At 45.1% G+C, this 21,983-nt stretch overlaps 1 protein-coding gene across 1 annotated transcript; it reads right to left on the reverse strand.

Annotated features, from left to right (window-relative positions):
• Positions 1-687: 687 nt before the first annotated feature.
• Positions 688-21,979, reverse strand: LOC310794538 (NLR family CARD domain-containing protein 3-like; the record flags this gene model as incomplete). Its single annotated transcript, XM_083656508.1, has 8 exons — positions 688-1,253; positions 13,725-13,771; positions 13,927-14,100; positions 17,516-17,689; positions 17,785-19,573; positions 19,962-20,145; positions 21,193-21,271; positions 21,975-21,979. The coding sequence occupies 8 exons, from the start codon at positions 21,977-21,979 to the stop codon at positions 730-732; spliced, it is 2,976 nt and encodes a 991-aa protein (XP_083512634.1). The 3' UTR covers positions 688-729.
• Between the last annotated feature and the right edge of the window lie 4 nt (positions 21,980-21,983).

Consider the following 21,983-nt stretch of genomic DNA (forward strand, 5'->3'; position numbering starts at 1 on the left):
ACAAAGTCATCATCGATAATAAAAAAAACATACAGAGGGACATTTATTTATTCCTGATAGGAACGATTGAAAAATGAAATAAAATATATTATGTTGTTTTTAACTTTACACCACCTCTTTTTGTTACTTATTGGGTCATGAAACTGAAACCATGCATATAGCCACCTGCATACCTGACTTCGGGAGCTTGGCAATTGGCATCATGCATGATTAGCCAGTAGCATCCCAACGTGTCACACAGGTAACATTACTTAAGAGACAGACTAGACACTTACTTTCTTGGTTGTTGCTAAAAAATCTGTCAGTGTCACTCACTGTCTGTCGTTCACTTCGCTCACTGTCTCGCAGCTCGCTCACCTTCAATTATCTCGCCAGGCAGACAGACAGTCATCACTCACCACCATGCTGCTGCTCTCTCGGAATCAAGTTACCGCGGACGCGGCGTCAGATGACTTCCTGCCTGACCTGCCTTTCGTTTCAAAATAAAAGCGATCCCGTGTTTTTCATGCTTTTCCATGCAGATTGTTTTATAAAAAAAAAAAAAAATTTTTTTTTTTTTTTTTCCTTCTGAAATATTAGGGGAGGTCCGGACCTCCCCGTCCTCATAGCTAGTTACGGCCATGTGTGTGTGTGTGTGTGTGTGTGTGAGTGTGAGAGATCCTGTACAGAGTGAAACATCATGTCAGCAGCTGTGTTTGGTCACAGTGTGTTTCTCTCTCACTCCTCTAACTAACACAGAGACACTGAGGCATCATAAAACAACACACTAAACCCAGGGTACAGAGGTTCAGTGAAGGTGCAGTTGAACGTGTGGAGATGAATCAGTTTGTCAGAGGAAACGTTGTAGAAGGACAGAGAGCCAGCCGGCCAGTCAAGATACACTGCGACTCTGTTAGAGCGAGAGGAGGGGAGATGTATGTCTGTGTGTCTGTTATTGTGACAGGCTCTGTAACCAGCATCAGAGCAGAACAGACTCCAGGACTTTTCATTCCCTCCAAGCCAGCTGTCATTACCCTCTCCTCTCCTGCTGATTCCTCTGTAAGTCACTCCTATATGAACCCTTCCTTCCCTCTCCACCTCCCAGTAACAGCGACCAGTCAAACCATCTCTACACAGCAGCTGAGGCCAGCTGTTAAATCTCTCTGGGTGATCAGGATATGGCTGCACCTCTCCCCTCGTCACCTTTCTGTTGTCTTCAGACAGGAGGAGCTGTCTGCTTGCTGTGTTTGGATCCAGTGTGAGTTCACAGACATCTGATGAGAGAACAAGACTCAATACAGAAACTCTTTTGATTCTAATAGAGCTGTTTATTATCTGTTGATTTATGAACACTTTGACCTTTAATTTCTTCACACTTTCATGGTGACACATTCTATCAGCCATCATCTTCATTCACAGCAGGACTGAATGAAGAGATGTCACAAGCTGCTGTGAGGGACTTTCCATGTCAGCAGTTGACTGTTTAATACTTTATTTAGCTGAAACAAAGGAGGCTATTCTGATGTTTCTGTCAAAGCATAACACTGCTTTTAACACCATTGATATCATTTATATAGTCAAACATGTTCAAGTCCAAACTCTACTTCAATCTGCCTTTTCTCATGTTCATACCAGAGTAGGACACACACACACACACACACACACACACACACACACACACACCACACACACACCACACACACACACGCACACACACAGACACCGCACGCACACACACCACACACGCACGCACGCACGCACACACACACACACCGCACGCACACACACACCACACGCACGCACGCACACACACACACACACACCGCACGCACACACACCACACGCACGCACACAGACACCTCACCGCCCACACACACACATCAACCCCCCCCCCACACACACACAGACACCTCACCCCCCCCCCCCCCACACACACACACACAGACACCTCACCCCACACACACACATCACCCCCCCCACACACACACAGACACCTCACCCCCCCCCCACACACACACCTCACCCCACACACACACAGACACACACACCGCACGCACACACACCACACGCACGCACACACCTCACCCCACGCACACACACACACACACACCGCACGCACACACACCACACGCACGCACACAGACACCTCACCGCCCACACACACACATCAACCCCCCCCCCACACACACACAGACACCTCACCCCCCCCCCACACACACACACACAGACACCTCACCCCACACACACACATCACCCCCCCCACACACACACAGACACCTCACCCCCCCCCCACACACACACCTCACCCCACACACACACAGACACCTCACCCCACACACCCACATCACCCCCCCCACACACACACACACATCACCCCCCCCACACACACCTCACCCCCCCCCACACACACACAGACACCTCACCTCACCCCACACACACACATCGCCCCCCCCCACACACACAGACACCTCACCCCCCCACACACACACACACAGACAGCTCACCCCCCCCACACACACACCTCACCCCCCCCCCACACACACACACACAGACACCTCACCTCACACACACAAATCACCCCCCCACACACACACACACACAGACAGCTCACCCCCCCCACACACACACACCTCACCCCCCCCCACACACACACAGACACCTCACCTCACCCCACACACACACACACATCACCCCCCCCCACACACACACATCACCCCCCCCCACACACACACACATAGACAGCTCACCCCCCACACACACACACACCTCACCCCCCCCAAACACACAGACACCTCACCCCCCCCCCCCCCCCCCCGCACACACACACACACCTCACCCCCCCACACACACCTCACCCCCCCACACACACACCTTACGTCAAGTTTCATGCTATTCGGCATAGCACCACCTACTGGCAAACACAGAAAGCGCTTTATCTCGATAACCGTTAGTCCGATCAACTTCAAACTTGGGGAAAGCGCTTAGACCAGGGGTGGGCAACATGTTTTTCCTGAGGGCCATACTGGCTTACATCAAGTAAGTGAAGGGCCACACATTGGAGATCATACCTGCCAACACTCCTGATTTTCACAGCAGTCTCCCTATTTTTAACCCTCTCTCCTGTTGTGATTGGTAATTTCTTGTTAATCTCCTGATATAATAGTGATACAAATCCAATGGCTGTAGCAGATGAGATTTATTAACATAAGTCTGCCTTTTATTGAGTTTTTGGGGGTCGTTTTGTTTTTCTTTGAGTCCGGCCCTGGGGCCAAATGTGGCCCCAGGCCCGCTAGAAATGAACTGTTATAACAGAAGTAGAGTATTGGCCAGAATGACATGAACATTTGGACACTTATTCAGCAGGTATCTTGTATGTTGTGTTCAGGTGCACTGTAAAAAAAAAGAAGAAAAAGAAGAAGAAAAAAATGCAATTCCATCGTGGGCCACACCGCATGCGTGGGCCGTATTTTGCCCATGTGTGGCTTAGGAGGACCTGATAGAGTGCAGTGCTGAATTTTGTGCAATTGGCATAGCGCCACCTACTGGCAACTAGGGATGGGCATCGAATTTCGAATTTTCGAATAATCGTTGTTATTATCAAGGTCGACTTTTATTATTGAAATTCGAAATTCGAAAAAAAAATTTTTTTTTTTTTTTTTTTTTTAGTGAAATGTTGCATTGTCTCCCCTGATTCTAAGTATAGTCAAATCGCTTGGTTTGAGCAAGTAAAACAATTTTTATAAGCATTTTAAGCAAGGTTTATGGAAAAATGAATGGCGGATGAAATCCCATGAAGAGGGAGAGGGGGTGACTTTGGCACCCCTTTGGCACTCAGACCTGAGCCTACTAAATATTTAATGAACCACTCATGATTGTCAAAACTGTTTTTTATTTTCGAAAATGTCAATGTCATGTAACATGTTCTTTACTTCAGTGGTGCAATGCTTGTTTGAGCTAAAAATCCACAGCAGAAGCTTTTTATATTAATTAATAAAGCCGTAGACTTAGAATCAGGGGAGACAATGCAACATTTCACTCACACAAAAAAAAAAAAAAAAAAAAAAAAAAAAAAAAAAATTACATTTTTAATTTTTTTTACATTTTTATTTTTATTTTCGAATTTCGAATTAAATTCGAATTTGGCCAGCGAATTTCGAATAGTGTTTTTGCTAGAAATGCCCATCCCTACTGGCAACACCAATTTTGTTTATCTCGAGAACCATTCGGCGGATCGACTTCACACTCTGGTAATGCGCTGAGGGGGACCTCATGGATTTCAGTGCCGGATTTCATGCAATTCGGCATAGTGCCACCTACCGATAATAATACCAGCAAACTAGATTATCAGGCCGCATAGCGGCCTGATAATCAAGTATGTTATATATCCTATAATAAAATTGCCTAGATGGATGGGCGGGTGTGTGGTGTCTGTCAGTCACAATTTGATTTAGTTTTGTGTCACGAAAGTGAAATCGCCCGATGTCACTTTGGTGACGTTCAGTGCCAAAAAAATACCCTTAGACCTCAGGGTGTTAATGTCCCTATACTATTCCTATAGGGGTTGACAGTGTGTCTGTGGTGCTGTCTGGGCTAACTGTATCTGAACACGAGGTTCGAAAGGTTCTGTCCAGGACCAAGGTGGGGAAGGCCGCTGGACCGGACGGCATTCCTCCCCGAGTTGCCAGGCCCTGCTCTGAGCAGCTTGCCCCTGTGATGACAGATATTTTTAATATGTCACTGCAGCGTCGCATTGTTCCAAAAAGTTTCAAGGAGTCCATTGTAGTCCCAGTCCCAAAGAAATCTCCTGTCACATGTCACAATGATTACAGACCCATTGCACTAACATCAGTGTTTATGAAATGTCTGGAGCGTTTAGTGCTGGACCACATTAAATGTCAGATTCCTTCTACTCTTGATCCTTGGCAGTTTGCTTATAGGAAAAACAGATCAGTTGAGGATGCAGTCTCTATAGCTTTGAACTCTGTATATGAACATCTGGATAAAAGTAAAAGGAGTTCACCCACAACAGCCAGATCCTTGTTAACTTTTATCGCTGTATTATTGAGTGCACTTTATTCCTGCACTTTAAAAGTGAGCTGGATGACTCTGGCCTTTATCCACAGATGTACCTGTCTAATTTTATTGTTTTATTCTCTTATTTTACCTTACTTACTTTTTAAACTTTTTTATTGTTTGTCTTTTTATATGCTCTTTTATGTTGTCATGACTTGTCATATATGTGTCTATGTTTTAAGCTCTTGCACCCCAATTCCAATGTAGTTTCGACTGCAAATGGTAAATAAACTGACTCTGACTCTGACTCTTAAACCCGAACCCGTTCGGAGCCCAAGTGGGTCGGACTCCGTTTCAGACTGAAAACATGACTTGTCTGAGATGACAGGTTGAGAGGCGGGTCATAGTAGCATGTTGATGATTTTATTTGACAATTATGGGGACTGGATTGGGCTTTGGCCAATCCTGGCGTGTTCCACCCCCAAATCGAGTGGGATTCAGGGTGTTGTGGCGCTCTCCTCGGGAAGAGACTGGTGACGCGAGGTTTAGTGGCTGAGTGGAGCTCAGCGAGCCACAGGCAGCCAGCTGCCGGAGCGGAGAGTGCAGCCCATCGGCCTGGAATCTCCGAGGTGCGACCCCTGACAACCAGGCTCTCTGGCACGCGCCATTAACGCTATTGTGGTAAATACAATATTCCTGGAATGCGAGTTTTAACGAGCCAGTTACATTTCTTTGCATTCTCGGCTTTGACATTATTTTAGAGCCAGCACTTGTGGTACTGGGCATACCTCCTGACAATGAGATGGATAAAGACTTAAAGTCCCTGGAAACCAAAATCCACAAAAACGTTCTAACTATGTTATTTAAGGTCTTATGTTAGTAATTGTGTACCTCAGAAATTATTATACATTACTTTCAACCCAAAGCCTTAAAATAGACACTTTTCTACAAGATTCTACAAGGTACTTCCTCATTGAAGAGAGCAGTGCGCGAGGTGCCCAAATGCAGGAGCTTATGACGTCATAAGCTCTATATAACCTTTGTACACGCGCGCAACTCGCCCTTCTCCTTTTGTCCGTTCTTCGCCCCACATCGCTCGCTCAGTGTCTGTCTCCCTCCCACTCTGTGTGCTGTGTCGAGCGCTATGCGCTGCCTTCTCTCTCTCTCTCTCTGACTAGTGAGAGAGAGAGAGAGAGCAGGCAGTGTGTGCGAGGTTACTCACACACACACACACACACACACAGAGTAGCGCTGTGCACTCGCAGGCAGCGGCAGAACAGAGATCTCTTCGCGGCGGAGCAACGCGCGAACACACACACACACTTATCCCATGTCTCTTTCTCTCTCTCTCCTTCTCTCCCTCTCTCTCAGAGAGAAAGGTCTCCTCCTCCGAGAGAGAGAGAGAGAGAGAGGAGACCTGCTGCAGACGGGACACGCCTACACAGTCCGCGGGAGAAAATACACTCTAAAATCTAATTGATTCTCATGAGTTTTGCCATGACTGTCAAACCTAAATTTATATAATTTGCGATGTTCATCATCGTTCAAATTTGGCTGGTGGCTTATTAACATAGGGTCCTGTGATGTGATGAACTCAAAATGCTAAATAATAAAGAAATATTTCTGGTTTCCAGGAACTTTAATCTATTTATTGAGAATTCTGTTATTAATAGCGAAAAAAATGATAACAGTCTCCTGGTTGAAGCCGCAGCCCCCCTGCATAACACAATGGAGAGAACGAGTAAAGAGTGTCTTTACCATGGAAAAAATAACAGCAAGATTACAGATGAAAGTAGAAAGGTTTGATGTAAGATGGGCTCCAATACTTGCAATGTCTGACCTGTAATTACCTCTTTTTTCTTTTTCTTTTTTTTTCTTTTCTTAATTTCTTTTCTGCACATTTTTCTTTTATTTATAAACATATAATGATGATTATGGTTAAATCAGAACATGTTTAGACAAATGATACAGTGGATAACAAATGTCAAGGATTACATGTATGCAATTCAAACTGGTTGTCTTATTTGTGGAATAAAATAAATAAGTAAAAAAAAAAGAAAACTCTATGTACATGTGACATTGGGTACTCACCACATGATGAAATAATAATCCATAGTTACGTGAAACGTCATTTTCGTATCAAATCCGCACCGAGTTACTTCTTTGTTTTACTGAACACAGCGCTTCCGCTGTACAGCGCATGCGTGGTATGCCGCTCATGCTGTCTACCGGACGCAGGCACAAAATGCTTAAAGGGGGACTAACCCCCTAGATATGTATTAGAACAGTGATTTGAAAATACCTATGGAAAAAACCAAGAAATGACATATGCTCTTGTCTATACTGGACTCTTTGGCTGTGTTGAAGTCCAGATTTTTTTTCAGAAATCGACGCCATTACAGTTTGCAGTTTGCCTCAAAAATAATTTATTTGAGATGGGCCATATCTGTATAAATATCAACAACTAGCCAACGCTGGTGGCCTGTTTGGAAAGAGCTTTGCTCAAAATGGTTGAAAGTTATATCAATTTGGTAATTCAGTGGCGAACTAGAAATTTAATTATTTTTCTGCATGTAACTCTATGGCAGTGTGTTAAACTACGTTACGAGAGCAAAGTGGCATGGGCTCGTTACAGCAGCACACCGCACAATACGACAAACCCCCCGTTCTGGGGTAACACAATGCGAGATTTCTCTACGTCATTCCCTCGTCCAAGTTGCCATATAGTCCCTTTTTCATTTTAGTTTGGGGGCTTTTCGTGATTCTTGTTAAAAGTTGTGCAAAAGTTTTTCTCTCAGCGCAGTGCAGGCTGCCTGCGCCTCCTCCCTCCTGCCAGACCCCGGCTGGCGAAACAGTCTGCTGCATGCATGGGGCGCTTGTAACCTCACGGAGCAACAAACAAACAGACAGAAATAGCTGGTGTGCGATTTAGAGAATACAGTCTGAGATTGGGTACAGGATTGAGGGAATCCCGCATCTGTTTGCGAAGGTGCGACTGGACAGGACGCTTTTCACAGACAGGCACAGTAGTCGGAGCGAGGCGAGTGTCTCTCAGGGCACAGCTGCAGATCTTTCCTCCTCCTCCTCCGCGCATTCAGTCTGTCCAACATCATTACCGATATAATCTCAGTAGGAGGGATGCAGGGAAATGATAGTAGCCGATGTGTTTAGAGAAGCTTTGTCGCGTTGTCACGTCGTAGTATAGCGTTATATTTTACATGTGCGCTAAACTGCGACGCTATTTGTTTGCGGAAATATCAGACTGCTCTCAGAGCACAGAGAGCCCAGCTGTTGCTGGCCTGCTGCGCGTGCCCGCGGAGCTTGGGGCTCGTCCATGTTACAGTACGACTCTCTCCCGCCTGGGCTGGAGACAGTGCTTGCAACTCGGACTGATAATATAAACATCATCATTCGAGCTTATCCAGGTAAGATATCAATAAAGTAATGACACATTCAGCGGGAAACTAACTATAATTAAGACATGTGCCAACTTTGACGACGTTTGGTTCAGTATTTTAAGAGCAAACTATAATAGAAATAGGCTTGGAGTTCTGAGGAGCCGAAAGGGTACAGGGGGGGTAGGGGAGTAATTATCTTGAAATCCCATAGTCTTTGGGTCACCGTGACGTCACGACGTGTCAAATATCCCATTCATTTGAGAAAAAAAAAAAAAGCAGTGTTACACCCTTAGAGGGCGCTTATGCCAGGTATGCTGCTGAAAAATGATACAAATGGTAAAATGGCAACAGTTTGGTGTCAAATGTGGAAATTTTGACCAGAATTCTTCACACATCACCCCCAAAGTCATATATATTGGTTAAAAGCTGAAAAAAAGTGTTTTGGAGGTTAGTTCTCCTTTAAGCTGCGTTCACACCAACCTATTAAAGTTTTTCGCTGGCGTCGAGTTTACATACAAAGTCAATGCAAACGAGCGATTGAGCGTATATTCGCCTGGGAGAAAAATCGCTGGGCGTCCGAGCGGCAGAGACAGAGCGATAGGGAGAAAATACGCTCGTCGCTCGAGATGAAATATCCCAACTCGAGCGAAATTACGCTGGCATCAGTCGCTCGTTGTTCAACGCTGATTGGCTGCCGTGTGAGAGTGAGTCAAGGATCACACTGGCTTGGAACAAACCGCAGGTTTATTGTGTGGCAACAAACCACATTGACAGGCTGACAGCTGACATGAAGTGAAGTCTGTACTACCGGTATGGAGCTCGCATTAGGAGCACGCTGATAGGCTTTAGCTTGTAAACAATGACGGTGGCTCGTAGTGGACAAATATCATGACATTGCGTAACGTTATAACCCCCACATGTCCGTCAATTGGTGTGCCTGTTGATGAGCGATTTAAACAGAGCAACAGAGCGATTCCAAAGGGTTGAATCAAGCGACAGAGCGAAAAATAAATATCTTGGTATGAACACACCTTTAGTGCCAGGAGAGGCCTTTGGAGGGCGGTGTGTGACCAATAGAGGCAACATTCTGCCTCTTAGAATACACTGGACCATCTTCAATGACTAAAAGCTGTTATATTAATGTGAAAAAGTTACTGATGGGGGTTTTAAAGCTCCCCTCCTGTCAGTTTCTCCTCCCTGTTTCACGTTGATGTTCTATGAAAACGTACATGTGCACACGCTGTAGCAACACACATCACCATTTGTGCCAAAGAGCTTACATTGATAAGAAGCAAAGCCTAACAGTTTGTTCCACTGCAACATAATGACTGGAGGCGCTGTTGTAAAAGAAGCAGAACAGTCCTCAATAGGTCCTCTGACAGATCAGGTCGTTAAGTTTATTATGTCCGAGGAGTCTATTTAATGAGCAACTTTCAAGTGATATAGGACAAAAGCTGGTTATGACAACTATGATGTCACTCAGTGGTGATGGCTGAGTAGGTGGGCCTGAGTAATATCATCAGTGATGTCACTCAGTGGTGATGGCTAAGTAGGTGGGCCTGAGTAATATCATCAGTGATGTCACTCGAATTTTTTACAACAGCATGGGCATCAGGAAAGCCCTTTGAGCCTGTATGATATGACACATTTAGTTCAGCTTCTCCTTATATTTACGCATCTACTTCTTCCTTTCTTCTTTCACAAGCAAAAGACCAGGCAAGGCCTGACAACAGCAGGGCCATTTGCAACTATTTTTTATCAGATATTGGCAAACACTGCTTTGTTTCATGTATCTGGTTTATATACACAGTCCTATGGTCAGTTAGGGAAGCTGGCTCTATTGAAATCTTCAAAACTACACTCAAAACCCATTTATTTTCCCAATCATATGGTTGTGTTTGATAGTGTCATTCTCTGGAAACATTTATTAGCTGTTGAGTATATATAATCCTGAATTGCTGAGCGGGCTGTCTCAAGCCAGCAATATCAGTATAAATTTAGACTTAGACCTAATTTAAAGGTCCCATTCCGTACAAAAGCTGTTTTTACTTGTAAATGCATATATACTGCTGTCATCCCTCCCTGTAATGAGTGGTCACAAGCTCAGAACTGCCAGAGTTGGATTTGTCCCTATCCAGCTTCCCCCTGCAGCCTCCTTCAAGCCACGCCCCCTAACGCTCTGTTCCCCAGACGGGGTATTGGGACGTCACGATGGTCCTCAAGCATACTGCGCGCGTCTCTCTCACACAAGCTACCTGCACCATTTTGTCTATAGCCACAAAATTAACACTTCTAGCTGGAGCGACGCCAACTGTACGTGATCCAGCAACTGCGGAGGTGCATTCGGTAAGTCTAGGCATTTTGAGATGTCCTCTTTAGCGTAGCGTTGCTAACGTTAGTTGTGGACACAACCTAGCGTGCTGGTCCACAGACGCTAATCTGATTGGCCGCTGGGAGCCTGGGGCGGGCTCTCCCTCAGCGGCCAATGGGAACTGTTAGTTCTGAATATATTATAGAAACAGACCATTCTTGGGACGCAATGAGATGAGGAAGGGACAACTCCGTCACAACAAACGGGGTTGCTATATTTTCGACAAATTAATCCAGAATCATGTTTTATGGACCAGAGACACACGTTTTTAAGAGGTTACAGCTGCACGAATTGGGACCTTTAATAATATGGCATCAGTCGACCCAGTAGCTTAGATAAAAAATCTAATAGCTGCTGAATAAACTTAGTCCTGAACTGCTGAGCGGGCTATCTCAAGCCAGCAGTATCAGTATAAACTTAGACCTAGACTACCTAGACCTGAATTAGCAGTATAGTATTAGTCATCCTAGTAGTATGGACAGAATATCTAATATCCACTGAATAAACTTAGTCCTGAACTGCTGAGCGGGCTGTCTCAAGCCAGCAGTATCAGTATAAATCTAGACTTGATTTTGTAGTATAGTATCAGTTGTCCCAGCAGTATAGGCAGGAAATTATTAGCTGCCAAACTTAGTTCCACCTCTGCGCAGATTCCTTCGTACTGGCTCTCCCCTCTTCTCTCTCTCCTCCTCAGGTGTCCTTCACTGGCCTGACTTGCACCCCCGCCTGCCCGTCGACCACCACCCTCGATCCGATCGTCATCGTCCTGGTCACCTGTCGTCACTCTGGCCCATCTACCCACTCCTCCTTCGCCTCCCCTCCTTCCCCGGCCTCATCATCACCACCGACCCCTATCCTCCCCCCCAGCCTCATCATCACCACCGACCCCTATCCTCCCCTCCTCTCATCTCGGTCGATGCCACCAATGCGGACTCATGGATCCCTCAGATCACCCTCGTGGAACTCCTGATCATTTTCCCCTTTTTCACCTCGCTAATTAGCTAGTATTCCCTGAACTTACTAACACTTAAAGACTCAATTTTCTATTTCTTTTTGGAATCTACCTTCTTACACTTTCAACTTTCTTCCCTGATCTTAGGATCATTTAAAGACTACATTTTCATATTGCTTTTGTTGGACTCCTATTTACATTTTCAATTTTCTGTTCTTTTGTAAATTTTATTTCTATAATGTGAAACTCTGTGGTTAGCCCGGCATCTTCTCAGCCTGTCCCGGAGGGGGGTCCCCAGAGGGGGTCCATAGTTGGGCCCCTACAGTACATCGGCCCTCACAAGGTTCCTCCTCAGCCAACAAGTCACTGAGGCAATCCATGGTGCGCACTGGGGGTGAGGGGGGGGGGGGGTGCTGTGTCCCGGCCTGGCCTTCTCTCCCACGCCTTATGTGTGTGGGGGCGGGGGCCGGGGTGGGGGGCATCGGTGCTCTCCATCACTGGTAGAGGGTTGCCGGTAGGTTATAATAGCTTAGGTTAGGCGATAGATTAGCTACAGCCTAACTGTAGGCTGTAGACCTGTTATAGTGTTCAGGCTAAAATCAGACTAGAGCAGAATAGGACAGGGCAGACTAGGCTGTAGATTAGCTAGATTCCCTGTGTTCTAGTTAGTTCTGGTTAATGGCTAGAGTAGTCAGATTGTCTGATTTGCTCCCCCCTTTTCCTGCTCTCTCCTCTCTGACACTCTAAAGCATGCCACTCATTCTACTCTAAAGCATGGCATCCCCTCCTTTCCCTGTTCTCTCCTCATACTCTCTCTCATACTCCCCCTGCTCTCCCTCCCCACCTCCTCCCTTTCCTGAACTACCCCCCCCCCAGTATTATAAAGCATGGCACCCATTCTATTTTATACCATGGCACCCATTATCTTTCTCTTTCCCCCTTCCCCTGCTCCTTCCACACCTCTCCTTCCCTGCTCTCTCCTCCCCCACATTTCCCATTCCCTCCCCACCTTCTCCCTTTCCCTGCTCTCTCCTCCCCCACATCCCCCGCTCTCCCTCCCTCCCTCCTCCCCTCTTCTGCTCTCTCCTCTTTCTCCCTTCCCCACCTCCTCCCCTTCGCTGCTCTCTCCTCCCCTTCCCTGCTCTCTCCTCCCCCACATTTCCCATTCATGTGGGAAATTGACCTCATCACTTTCCTGCTCTCTCCTCTCACATTCCCCCTGCTCTCCCTCCCCTGCACACTCCCCACCTCCTCCCTCTCCTGATCTCTCCTCCCCCACTATTCTAAAGCATAGCACCCATTCTACCATAAAGCATGGCACCCTTTCTATTCTATATTTCTATATTTTCTATATTTCTCTATCATATGATTGTTCAATGTGTTTTCCTTACTACTGTAATTGCTACTGTTGTGTCAGCTAGAATTAGCTAGACATATTTTCTGTGAAGTCCTCTGAGACATGCTTGTGAATTAGGGCTATACAAATAAACTTGACTTGACTATGGTCTCATGCAGTCACAGTAACGTATGTGCTATACTAGTTGACTGTTGTCTTTGCAGTGTGTTCAAGTGCACATTTTTGGCCGCGACACAGGAGACGTGAGGTGATGCAACAGTCGGCATTCTTTGTCTTTTGAAGTTTTGGTGGTGTGTTGCAGCCTTAAGATATCCGCTGGAGAAAATAAAATCCATGCACAGATTTACCTCCTATAGGTCCACAAATTTCACATATATTATTAAGCTCCGCCAGCGCCACACAGCTTCCGGCTCGCTGGTTGTTCGCCAGCGTATCCCAGTGGGGCGGTGCTTATAGTAAAAATCTTGTCTAAAAGTATTAATATTGAACATGTCACGTGTCTAATTTGCACTATTCAACACTGCATTTTCTCAGTGTCTCAGAAACACACTCGCCAAGTTTGAAGTTGATCGGACGAATGGCTCTCGAGATGTGTGATAAACAGAGAACATACAGACAGACAGTCGTGCATTTATTAAGGAGATAAACACTTACACTTCCTCAGACCTGGTTTCAACCACTGGACTCCACCATGGTCCACACTGTGGGGCAAACAAAGTCAGACCAGAGTATTCTATTTGAGGACAGAAACAAAACCTTCCCTATGAAGGGTTTTCCATATAATAGGGACCGTTCGTTATTAATGGAAGGGGTCAATGGAGGAAATAGGGGAGGGTGATGCTTTTTAAATATATACCTAAGAGAGTCCAGTCTCCAGTGTGGATCCTCCAGTGCAGCAGAGAGCAGCTCCACTCCTGTGCCTCCTGGATAATTGTAGCTCAGGTCCAGCTCTCTCAGATGGGAGGGGTTGGAGCTCAGAGCTGAGGCCAGAGAAGCACAACCTTCCTCTGTAAGCAGGCAGCCTGACAAACTGCGCACGCACACACACACACACACACACACACACACACACACACACACAAATGAATCCATGTCAGATTTGATTGGTAGCCTACTGTGAAATTAGTTGTGCTAATGCCGTCAAATTCTAGCAAAACGGTTACTGCCTCATACAGTTGGCTGGTCAGCTCTGTGGTTATGTGCTGCAGTTTGAGAGTTCCCTACTCACTGTCCAACAGAATATTATAAGTTCTTTCTGCTTTTTCAGGTTTCAAAAACTGAGGCAGCACAAAGAGGAAAGCATGAAATGCCCTCATGGAAAGTCATTCAGAGGGGCTATGAAGGGCTAAATGTTGGTATCACACCTGGTTTAAAAAATACATGGACAGAGAAAATCACCCACAGGTGTTTGTCTGCTGATAGTAATCTGTATGTAAAGCAGGATGTAAATGATAGTAATCTGTATGTAAAGCAGGATGTAAGTGATAGTAATCTGTATGTAAAGCAGGATGTAAATGATAGTAATCTGTATGTAAAGCAGGATGTAAATGATAGTAATCTGTATGTAAAGCACGATGTAAATGATAGTAATCTGTATGTAAAGCACGATGTAAATGATAGTAATCTGTATGTAAAGCAGGATGTAAATGATAGTAATCTGTATGTAAAGCAGGATGTAAATGATAGTAATCTGTATGTAAAGCAGGATGTAAATGATAGTAATCTGTATGTAAGGCAGGAGGTCAATGGTCATCTGTTGATCAGGTTAAAGCACAACAACAATGCTGGCAGTTGTTGGGGAATGTTTGATTGGTGTGCTATGGGCTAAAGCCGGGATACTCAACTGGCTTTGCCCCGGGGGCCACTTTTTGAACCACCAAGCAGAATGTTAAGCATTATACCATGGTCTGGGTGAATACTCGATTCTGATTGGCTGCAAGGTGTCCACTAATTTGTGATAATGTACAGTGATAATATACACCTAGCTAAATGGTCTGTTCACCGTTCATATCAATGCGCCAGGATTACGACCACGACAGAGCCGTTTGAGCTCTATACCACCGTTAACGCTTAATATGGCACTTTTATAAGTTTAGAAAAAACATTAGTCGGTCAAAGTTAGCTTGACTCTAGAATTGTGCCAGGTGCAGGCACTAAGCGGCCATTTTATCCAATGATAGCCTAATCTTGAGCAGCCGAGGGGACTATTTTGTCTCGCCGGTTCTCAACTCATATTCAAGGTTATGAAAACTAGATTTTGATTGCAAAATGCATGGAAATATAAATGAATGGTCTTGTTTTGTTTCTTTGGCAAGTGACCATGGTATAAGCGGATTAATGCACTTCAAGGTGTCCATTAGCAGAAATTATTGGACTTCGCGGCTTCGCCTCGGATGGTTTACGCCTCCATGTCGTCCAATAATTTCTGATAATGGACACCTCGTCGTGCATTAACCCTTACATAATCAGAGTGAGAATGCAAACCCAATATCCAGTGTATTGGAGGTACTGTACAGCAAAAGGTAGAAATTCAGTTTCTTCAATTCAGTTCAGTTCTCAAATGTGTTCAGAGTAAACCCTCTTCCCAAACAAATCAATAAAGGATCTCTCTTCAAAAGAAAATTAACCTACTTCTCCTGTGTGCACAAAGCCGACCTGTTTGGTTACATTTATATCATATAAATTAAGTAGGCTACATAGTAAGTGCCTGGGTGGCAAGCAGGCTGCAACACTTGACAATTTAGCTGGAGCTCAGTCAAACTTTATTTAACAGTAGGGATGAGGAAGCGCTGCGTGGGTTCTTAGTAAAATCACTGAAACAGGTGCTCTTTGGTGAGGGTGGAGAGAAGCATGAGAAAAAGTTCAAGTTGGATCCTTGTAAAAGTCAAAAAATGGAGTAGAGTACAGGAAAAACTTGAAAAATCCAAGGCCACTCTGTTTCAGGTAGAACAGTTAAAAAGCCTTTATTGTGGCATGGCTAAATCTAACACAATTAAAAAGACCAACGTGTTTCAGCTACAGAGAGCCTTCATCTGGGTAGAGGCCCAACACTGAAATGCATGGCATTTCATGACAATAGAATCATCCCCAAATCTGCCAGAGGAGGGGATAGACTCAAACATCTCCTCCAAAGAGAAAGCTTTTGGATTGTAACCCTAAAAGCAACCACCTTCCCCGGTTTGAATGATGATATTGATTTCTCTCCATTTCTTTGAGTCAGACATTGTTTTTTGTTATTGAGATATTTTGCTCAGTTACATTTATTTGGTTCCTGTGACAAAGTGGGTGAGAACACACCATTTGTCCCCATTGCACATCACCTCTCAATCTTCATCAATCAATTAGTCTTACTTACATCACCTGCATTGATGTAAGTAAGACTACAGAAAATGTACATGTTGTGACTTGTGTACTCACCACGCGATGAAATATAAACAGTGTTGGGCGTGTTACTGTAATTACTTACTTTTTCAATAACAAAGTAATATAAGGTGTTACAATTTCCAAAACAGTAATTATATTACAGTTACTAATCCAAGAAAGGCTGCATTACTGCGTTAGATCATTGCCCGCCAGAATGCAGTGTTTTCTATGTAAAAAGAGAAGAAAAGAAAAAGTAATCCTCACGATCTCAGGTAGACCTGTCACACAAACACGCACACATACGTCAGAGCATGGTTGTGCACAACACGGGATGCCGGCTACTTCACAGGCAGGAATTGCCTCTCTGTGGTGGATCTGAGTGGGATCAGCCTCTCACTGAATGTGCTCCTGTGTTTGACCAGCACGCCGTGGAGTGGGTGAGAGTCATTGTTCATGATGGAGCATAGCCTGGTCAGCGTTCTCTTCTCTGACACCGCTGTCAGAGAGCTCAGCTCCAGCGCCACAATGTCCCTGGCCTTACGGATCAGTTTGTTGAGTCTGTTGGCGTCCGCTGCCTTCAGCCTGCTGCCCCAGCACACGATAGCATACAGGAAGGCACTGGCCACCACCGACTCATAGAACATCCTCAGCATGGTCCGGCAGACGTTGAAGGACCTCAGCCGTCTCAGGAAGTAGAGACGGCTTTGGCTCCTTCTTGTAGAGTGCTTCAGTGTTCTTAGCCCAGTCCAGTTTATTGTCAATGTACACTCCAAGGTACTTGTAGTCCTCAACGATGTCCACACTGACCCCGTGGATTGAAACAGGGGTCACCGGTGCCGGTGTTATGATCAATTAGGGTCCGGGTCAGGTCCGATTCTATCACTATCTATTCTATCGTTATGTGTAATACCCGAGTAGACCTGTGAAAACCTCTATAAAGGATTGAACATGTTGAATCTGACCAAACATCTCCAAACAATTCCAAACAACGACAGCCAGCAACGGGGCACCAAACAAACATCTGTGTCTGTGTTTGTTGGAGAAGGTTTGATTGGTGTACCATGGGCTTAAAGGATACTGACCTGAGACTCTCCAGTCTACAGTGTGGACTCTCCAGTCCAGCAGAGAGCAGCTTCACACCTGGATCTTCCAAGTCGTTGTTACTCAGGTCCAGCTCTCGCAGACTAGAGGACTGGGAGCTGAGAACTGAGGCCAGAGCTTCACAGCTTCTCTTTGACAGCTTACAGCCACTCAACCTGGGGAAGAATTAGCCATGAACAAGAAATTTGAATATAGTTTTTTCTGTATATTGCATTTCATATTGAAGACATCAAGTTATGCATGCACCTACAGAGATTTATTGGAGGCTTTGACCAGCGGCAGCAGCCCCAGGAGAGCCTCCTCTGAAGCAGAGTATTTCTTCAGGTCAAACACATCAAGCTCTTTTTCTGATGACAGTAAGATGAAGACCAGAGCTGACCACTGAGCAGGGGAGAGTCTGGCTATGGAGAGACGTCCTGAACTCAGGTGCCGTTGGATCTCCTCCACTAGAGAACGGTCATTCAGCTCATTCAGACAGTGGAACAGATTGATGCTTTTCTCTGAAGAGGAATTCACCTTGATCTTCTCCTGGATGTACTGGACCGTTTTCTGATTGGTCTCCAAACTACTTCCTGTCTGTGTCAGCAGGCCTCTTAGGAGAGTCTGATTGGTCTCTAGTGAAAGACCCAGGAGGAAGCGGAGGAACAAGTCCAGGTGTCCATTTGGACTCTGTAAGGCCTTGTCCACAGCACTCTGGTAGAGGCGTGTTAGTTTAGATTTGTGTCTTGACCACCAGGATGTTGATTGACTTTCTGACAGTAGATTGACACCAGTGTTGATGAAGGACAGAAAGACATAAACTGCAGCCAGAAACTCCTGAATGCTCAGATGGACAAAGCAGAACACAGTGTCCTCGTTCAGCCCACGCTCCTCTTTAAAGATCTGTGTGAACACTCCTGAGTACACTGAGGCTGCTCTGATATCAATGTCACACTTTCTCAGGTCCGCTTCATAGAAGATTAGGTTGCCTCTCTCTAGCTCCTCAAAAGCCAGTTTTCCCAGAGAGAGAATCCTCTTCCTGCTCTCTGTATTCCAGATTGGATCTGTTTCAGCACTCCCATGATACTTGACATCCGCCTGTTTGGACTGAACCAGCAGGAAGTGGATGTACATCTCAGTCAGGGTCTTGGGCATGTCTCTTCTCTCTCTGGTTTTCAACACAAGCTCCAGAACTGTAGCAGTGATCCAACAAAACACTGGTATGTGGCACATGATGTGGAGGGTTCGTGAAGTCTTGATGTGGGAGATGATTCTGCTGGCCTGCTCCTCATCTATGAATCTCTTCCTGAAGTACTCATCCTTCTGTGAGTCAGTGAAGCCTCTCACCTCTGTTACCATGTCAATGCACTCAGGAGGGATCTGCTTGGCTGCTGCCGGTCGTGTGGTCATCCAGAGGTGAGCAGCGGGAAGCAGTTTCCCCTTGATAAGGTTTGTCAGCAGCACGTCCACCGAGGTTGACTCTGTAACATCAGTCACAATCCTGTTGTTGTGGAAGTCCAGAGGAAGTCGACACTCATCCACACCGTCAAAGATGAACACAACTTGGAACTTGTCAAATCTGAAGATTCCTTTGGTCTCAGGAAAGAAGTGATGAAGAAGTTCCACCAAGCTGTACTTTTTCCCTTTCAGCAGATTCAGCTCTCGGAAAGTGAATGGAAATGTGAACTGTATATCCTGGTTGGCTTTGTCTTCAGCCCAGTCCAGAGTGAACTTCTGTGTTAAGACTGTTTTCCCAATGCCAGCCACTCCCTTTGTCATCAATGTTCTGGTTGGTTCATCTCTTCCAGGTAAGGGTTTAAAGATGTCTTCACTTTTGATTATTGTTTCCGGTCTCACTGGTTTCCTGGATGCTGCTTCAATCTGTCTCACCTCATGTTCATCATTGACATCTCCACTCCCTCCCTCTGTGAGGTAATGCTCTGTGTAGGTCTGATTCAGAAGTGTTGGGTTTCCTGCTTTAGCAATCCCCTCAAACAGACACTGGAACTTCTCCTTCAGACTGGATTTGTGATTACGTTGGCACACTCCAGCAAGAGTTTCTGAAAGTACAAATTACATCAATCAGTGGATGTTGCTGTAAATATGAGAAGTGTAAATATTAATCTGTGAATGCATACTTTTCCTAACCACATGACATCTATTCTGCTCATCACTGGTGGACAAACAGGTCCTGACTGTGTGTGCTACCCAATGTGAAATGCATCTGTGGTGGCATTTGTTCTTAAATAATACTGTGTTCAGCATTATACACCCACATGAATAAATCAATGATTTTAGCTGATGATTCATGAGGATTGTGAATATTATTTTGCAATCTGGAATTGAATCAATCTTTCTTGAGAAATGTCTATATTTAACTAATCATATATCTCCCATTTTCCCACCACTTCCTCCCTCCATCATGTTAAAGCTGTTAAAGCCTCTTACTGCTCTGCAGAGAGTCAGCCAGCTCCTCCTGCTTCATTCTCCTCAGGAAGAGCAGTGTGATGTTTAGAAAAGCCTCCTCCTCCTCCCTCGGACACTCTAAGCATTCTGGGTAATCTGGACTCAGAACCAGCTGGACTCTCTTCAGCTCTTTCTTCACAAAAGTGACAATGTTCTCCTCAAGCAGCTGCAACAGAATAACATTTGAATTAAACATTCTGAAAAATAATAATACTGTAATAACATCAGACCCACTGGTCTAAAGAGTGCAGCATGAAGACCTCGTCAAGCAACACTCTTTATTTTACCAGGGAAGAAGTTAGATAAGAACAAATTCTTATCTACAATAATGACCAGGAAGTAGGCAAAAGACCTCCTGATGGAACAGGGTTTGGGGAGAAATAGTCTCAACGCCAGACCCATGAGAGTTGTTACGCTGATACACTACGTTACTGCATGCTGCAGATCTCTCTCTGGGTCTGGGACACTCCCCTCAGCCAGCTGGGGACGGAAGTGAACCGTTCACTTGGCCAGTGATTGGCCAGTGGTGGATTCAGTCTCCACCACTCAGTAACGACTTTGCAATCTGTGATCAGACGACACGGGAGTAGTGTCCTCTAGACTAGAGAGAGAGTGGCGTCAGCAGAGGACCAAAATGTGAGACTCATTAGCCAATGAACAGCCAGGAATGGGTCTCGTGCTACTTTTGCATGCTAAAATAAAGCTGATAATGTACAATTTGATTCAAGGTGGGGAAAACCCTTTCAGAGTACAACACAAACTGTCTATTTTGCTGCAACTCGGCAGTGCTGCTTAATCCAGGACCTTAATTCCTGGAACTCTTGAGAGTAAAAAACTGGTCCATTGGAGTGAATGGAGATGTCGGGACTCTTCTATCTACATGGCTCTGCACGGGAGGCGCAGCCCATTTTTCAAACCGCTCTCTCATTGGTCCTATGACCTGTCACTCATTCAATTTCAACCCGCCTAGACCCGCCCTCAAACCCCAGCAGTGGCTGTGAAGTGGCAGACTCATTTGTGTAGTATGCGGAGCGCAGCGATTCAACGCAATATTTGAGTCTTGGGAGAGACTAGAGGAGAAACAACAACAACAACAACAACAACAACAACAACAACAACAACAACAACAACAACAACAACAGACTGTTATAAGACCAGAGTAGTTGTTTTGTAATTCAGTAGCTGCAGTAAAATGTGTTGTACATTTACACACCATAAATATGGAGTCTAGGTCTGTTTGAAGCTCCTGGACAGACTGACCACTGGGAACCTCTGACCTCTCCTGGTGGACTCTGGAGAACACATGAAGTATAAGGTCATATAATGTCACACACGCACGCACGCACGCGCGCACGCACACGCACACACACACACACACACACACACACACACACACACACACACACACACACACAGTGAAATCCACTGTAAATTAGGGATGCACGATATGGATTTTTTTCAGCCGATACGATAACCTATAAATATCTGCTTCTCCTGGCCTATAACGGATACAATAACCGATAATTATTTCACATCTTTGTATTTAAAGAAATAAGTTCTTAACCTGTATTTTATGCACACCTGGGGTGACAAAAGACAGATGTGTTGAGCAAAGATGGATGATTTAAAAGACTATTCCATAGCTCTGACCTAACCAAATCTAACTGACATCACTACTGTGAACACAAAACAAAGAGCACTTCTGATATACCGTAATTCTTACAATAAGCGCCTGTACTCTAATTGCCGCCGGGTCTTCCCTTTACCGCCGGGTCCAAATTGATTTAGCATAATAAGCACCTGACTCATTTTCCCGCTGGGGCGTTTTTTAGAATAAATACGGTATTTTGCACTGTATGTTTTTGTGTTGACTAAATTCAGTCACTTACGGTAATGACGTTGTTTTGGAGGAAGTCAGGCGGAAGTTTCATCCTGTCAGACAGTTTTATATTTTATTTATACATGCTGTAACCGACATGTTTCAAGTATACATACCGCATTGTT

This window comes from Poromitra crassiceps (assembly GCF_964638095.1).
Source record: "Poromitra crassiceps genome assembly, chromosome: 20".
NCBI classification, from domain to species: Eukaryota; Metazoa; Chordata; class Actinopteri; order Beryciformes; family Melamphaidae; genus Poromitra; species Poromitra crassiceps.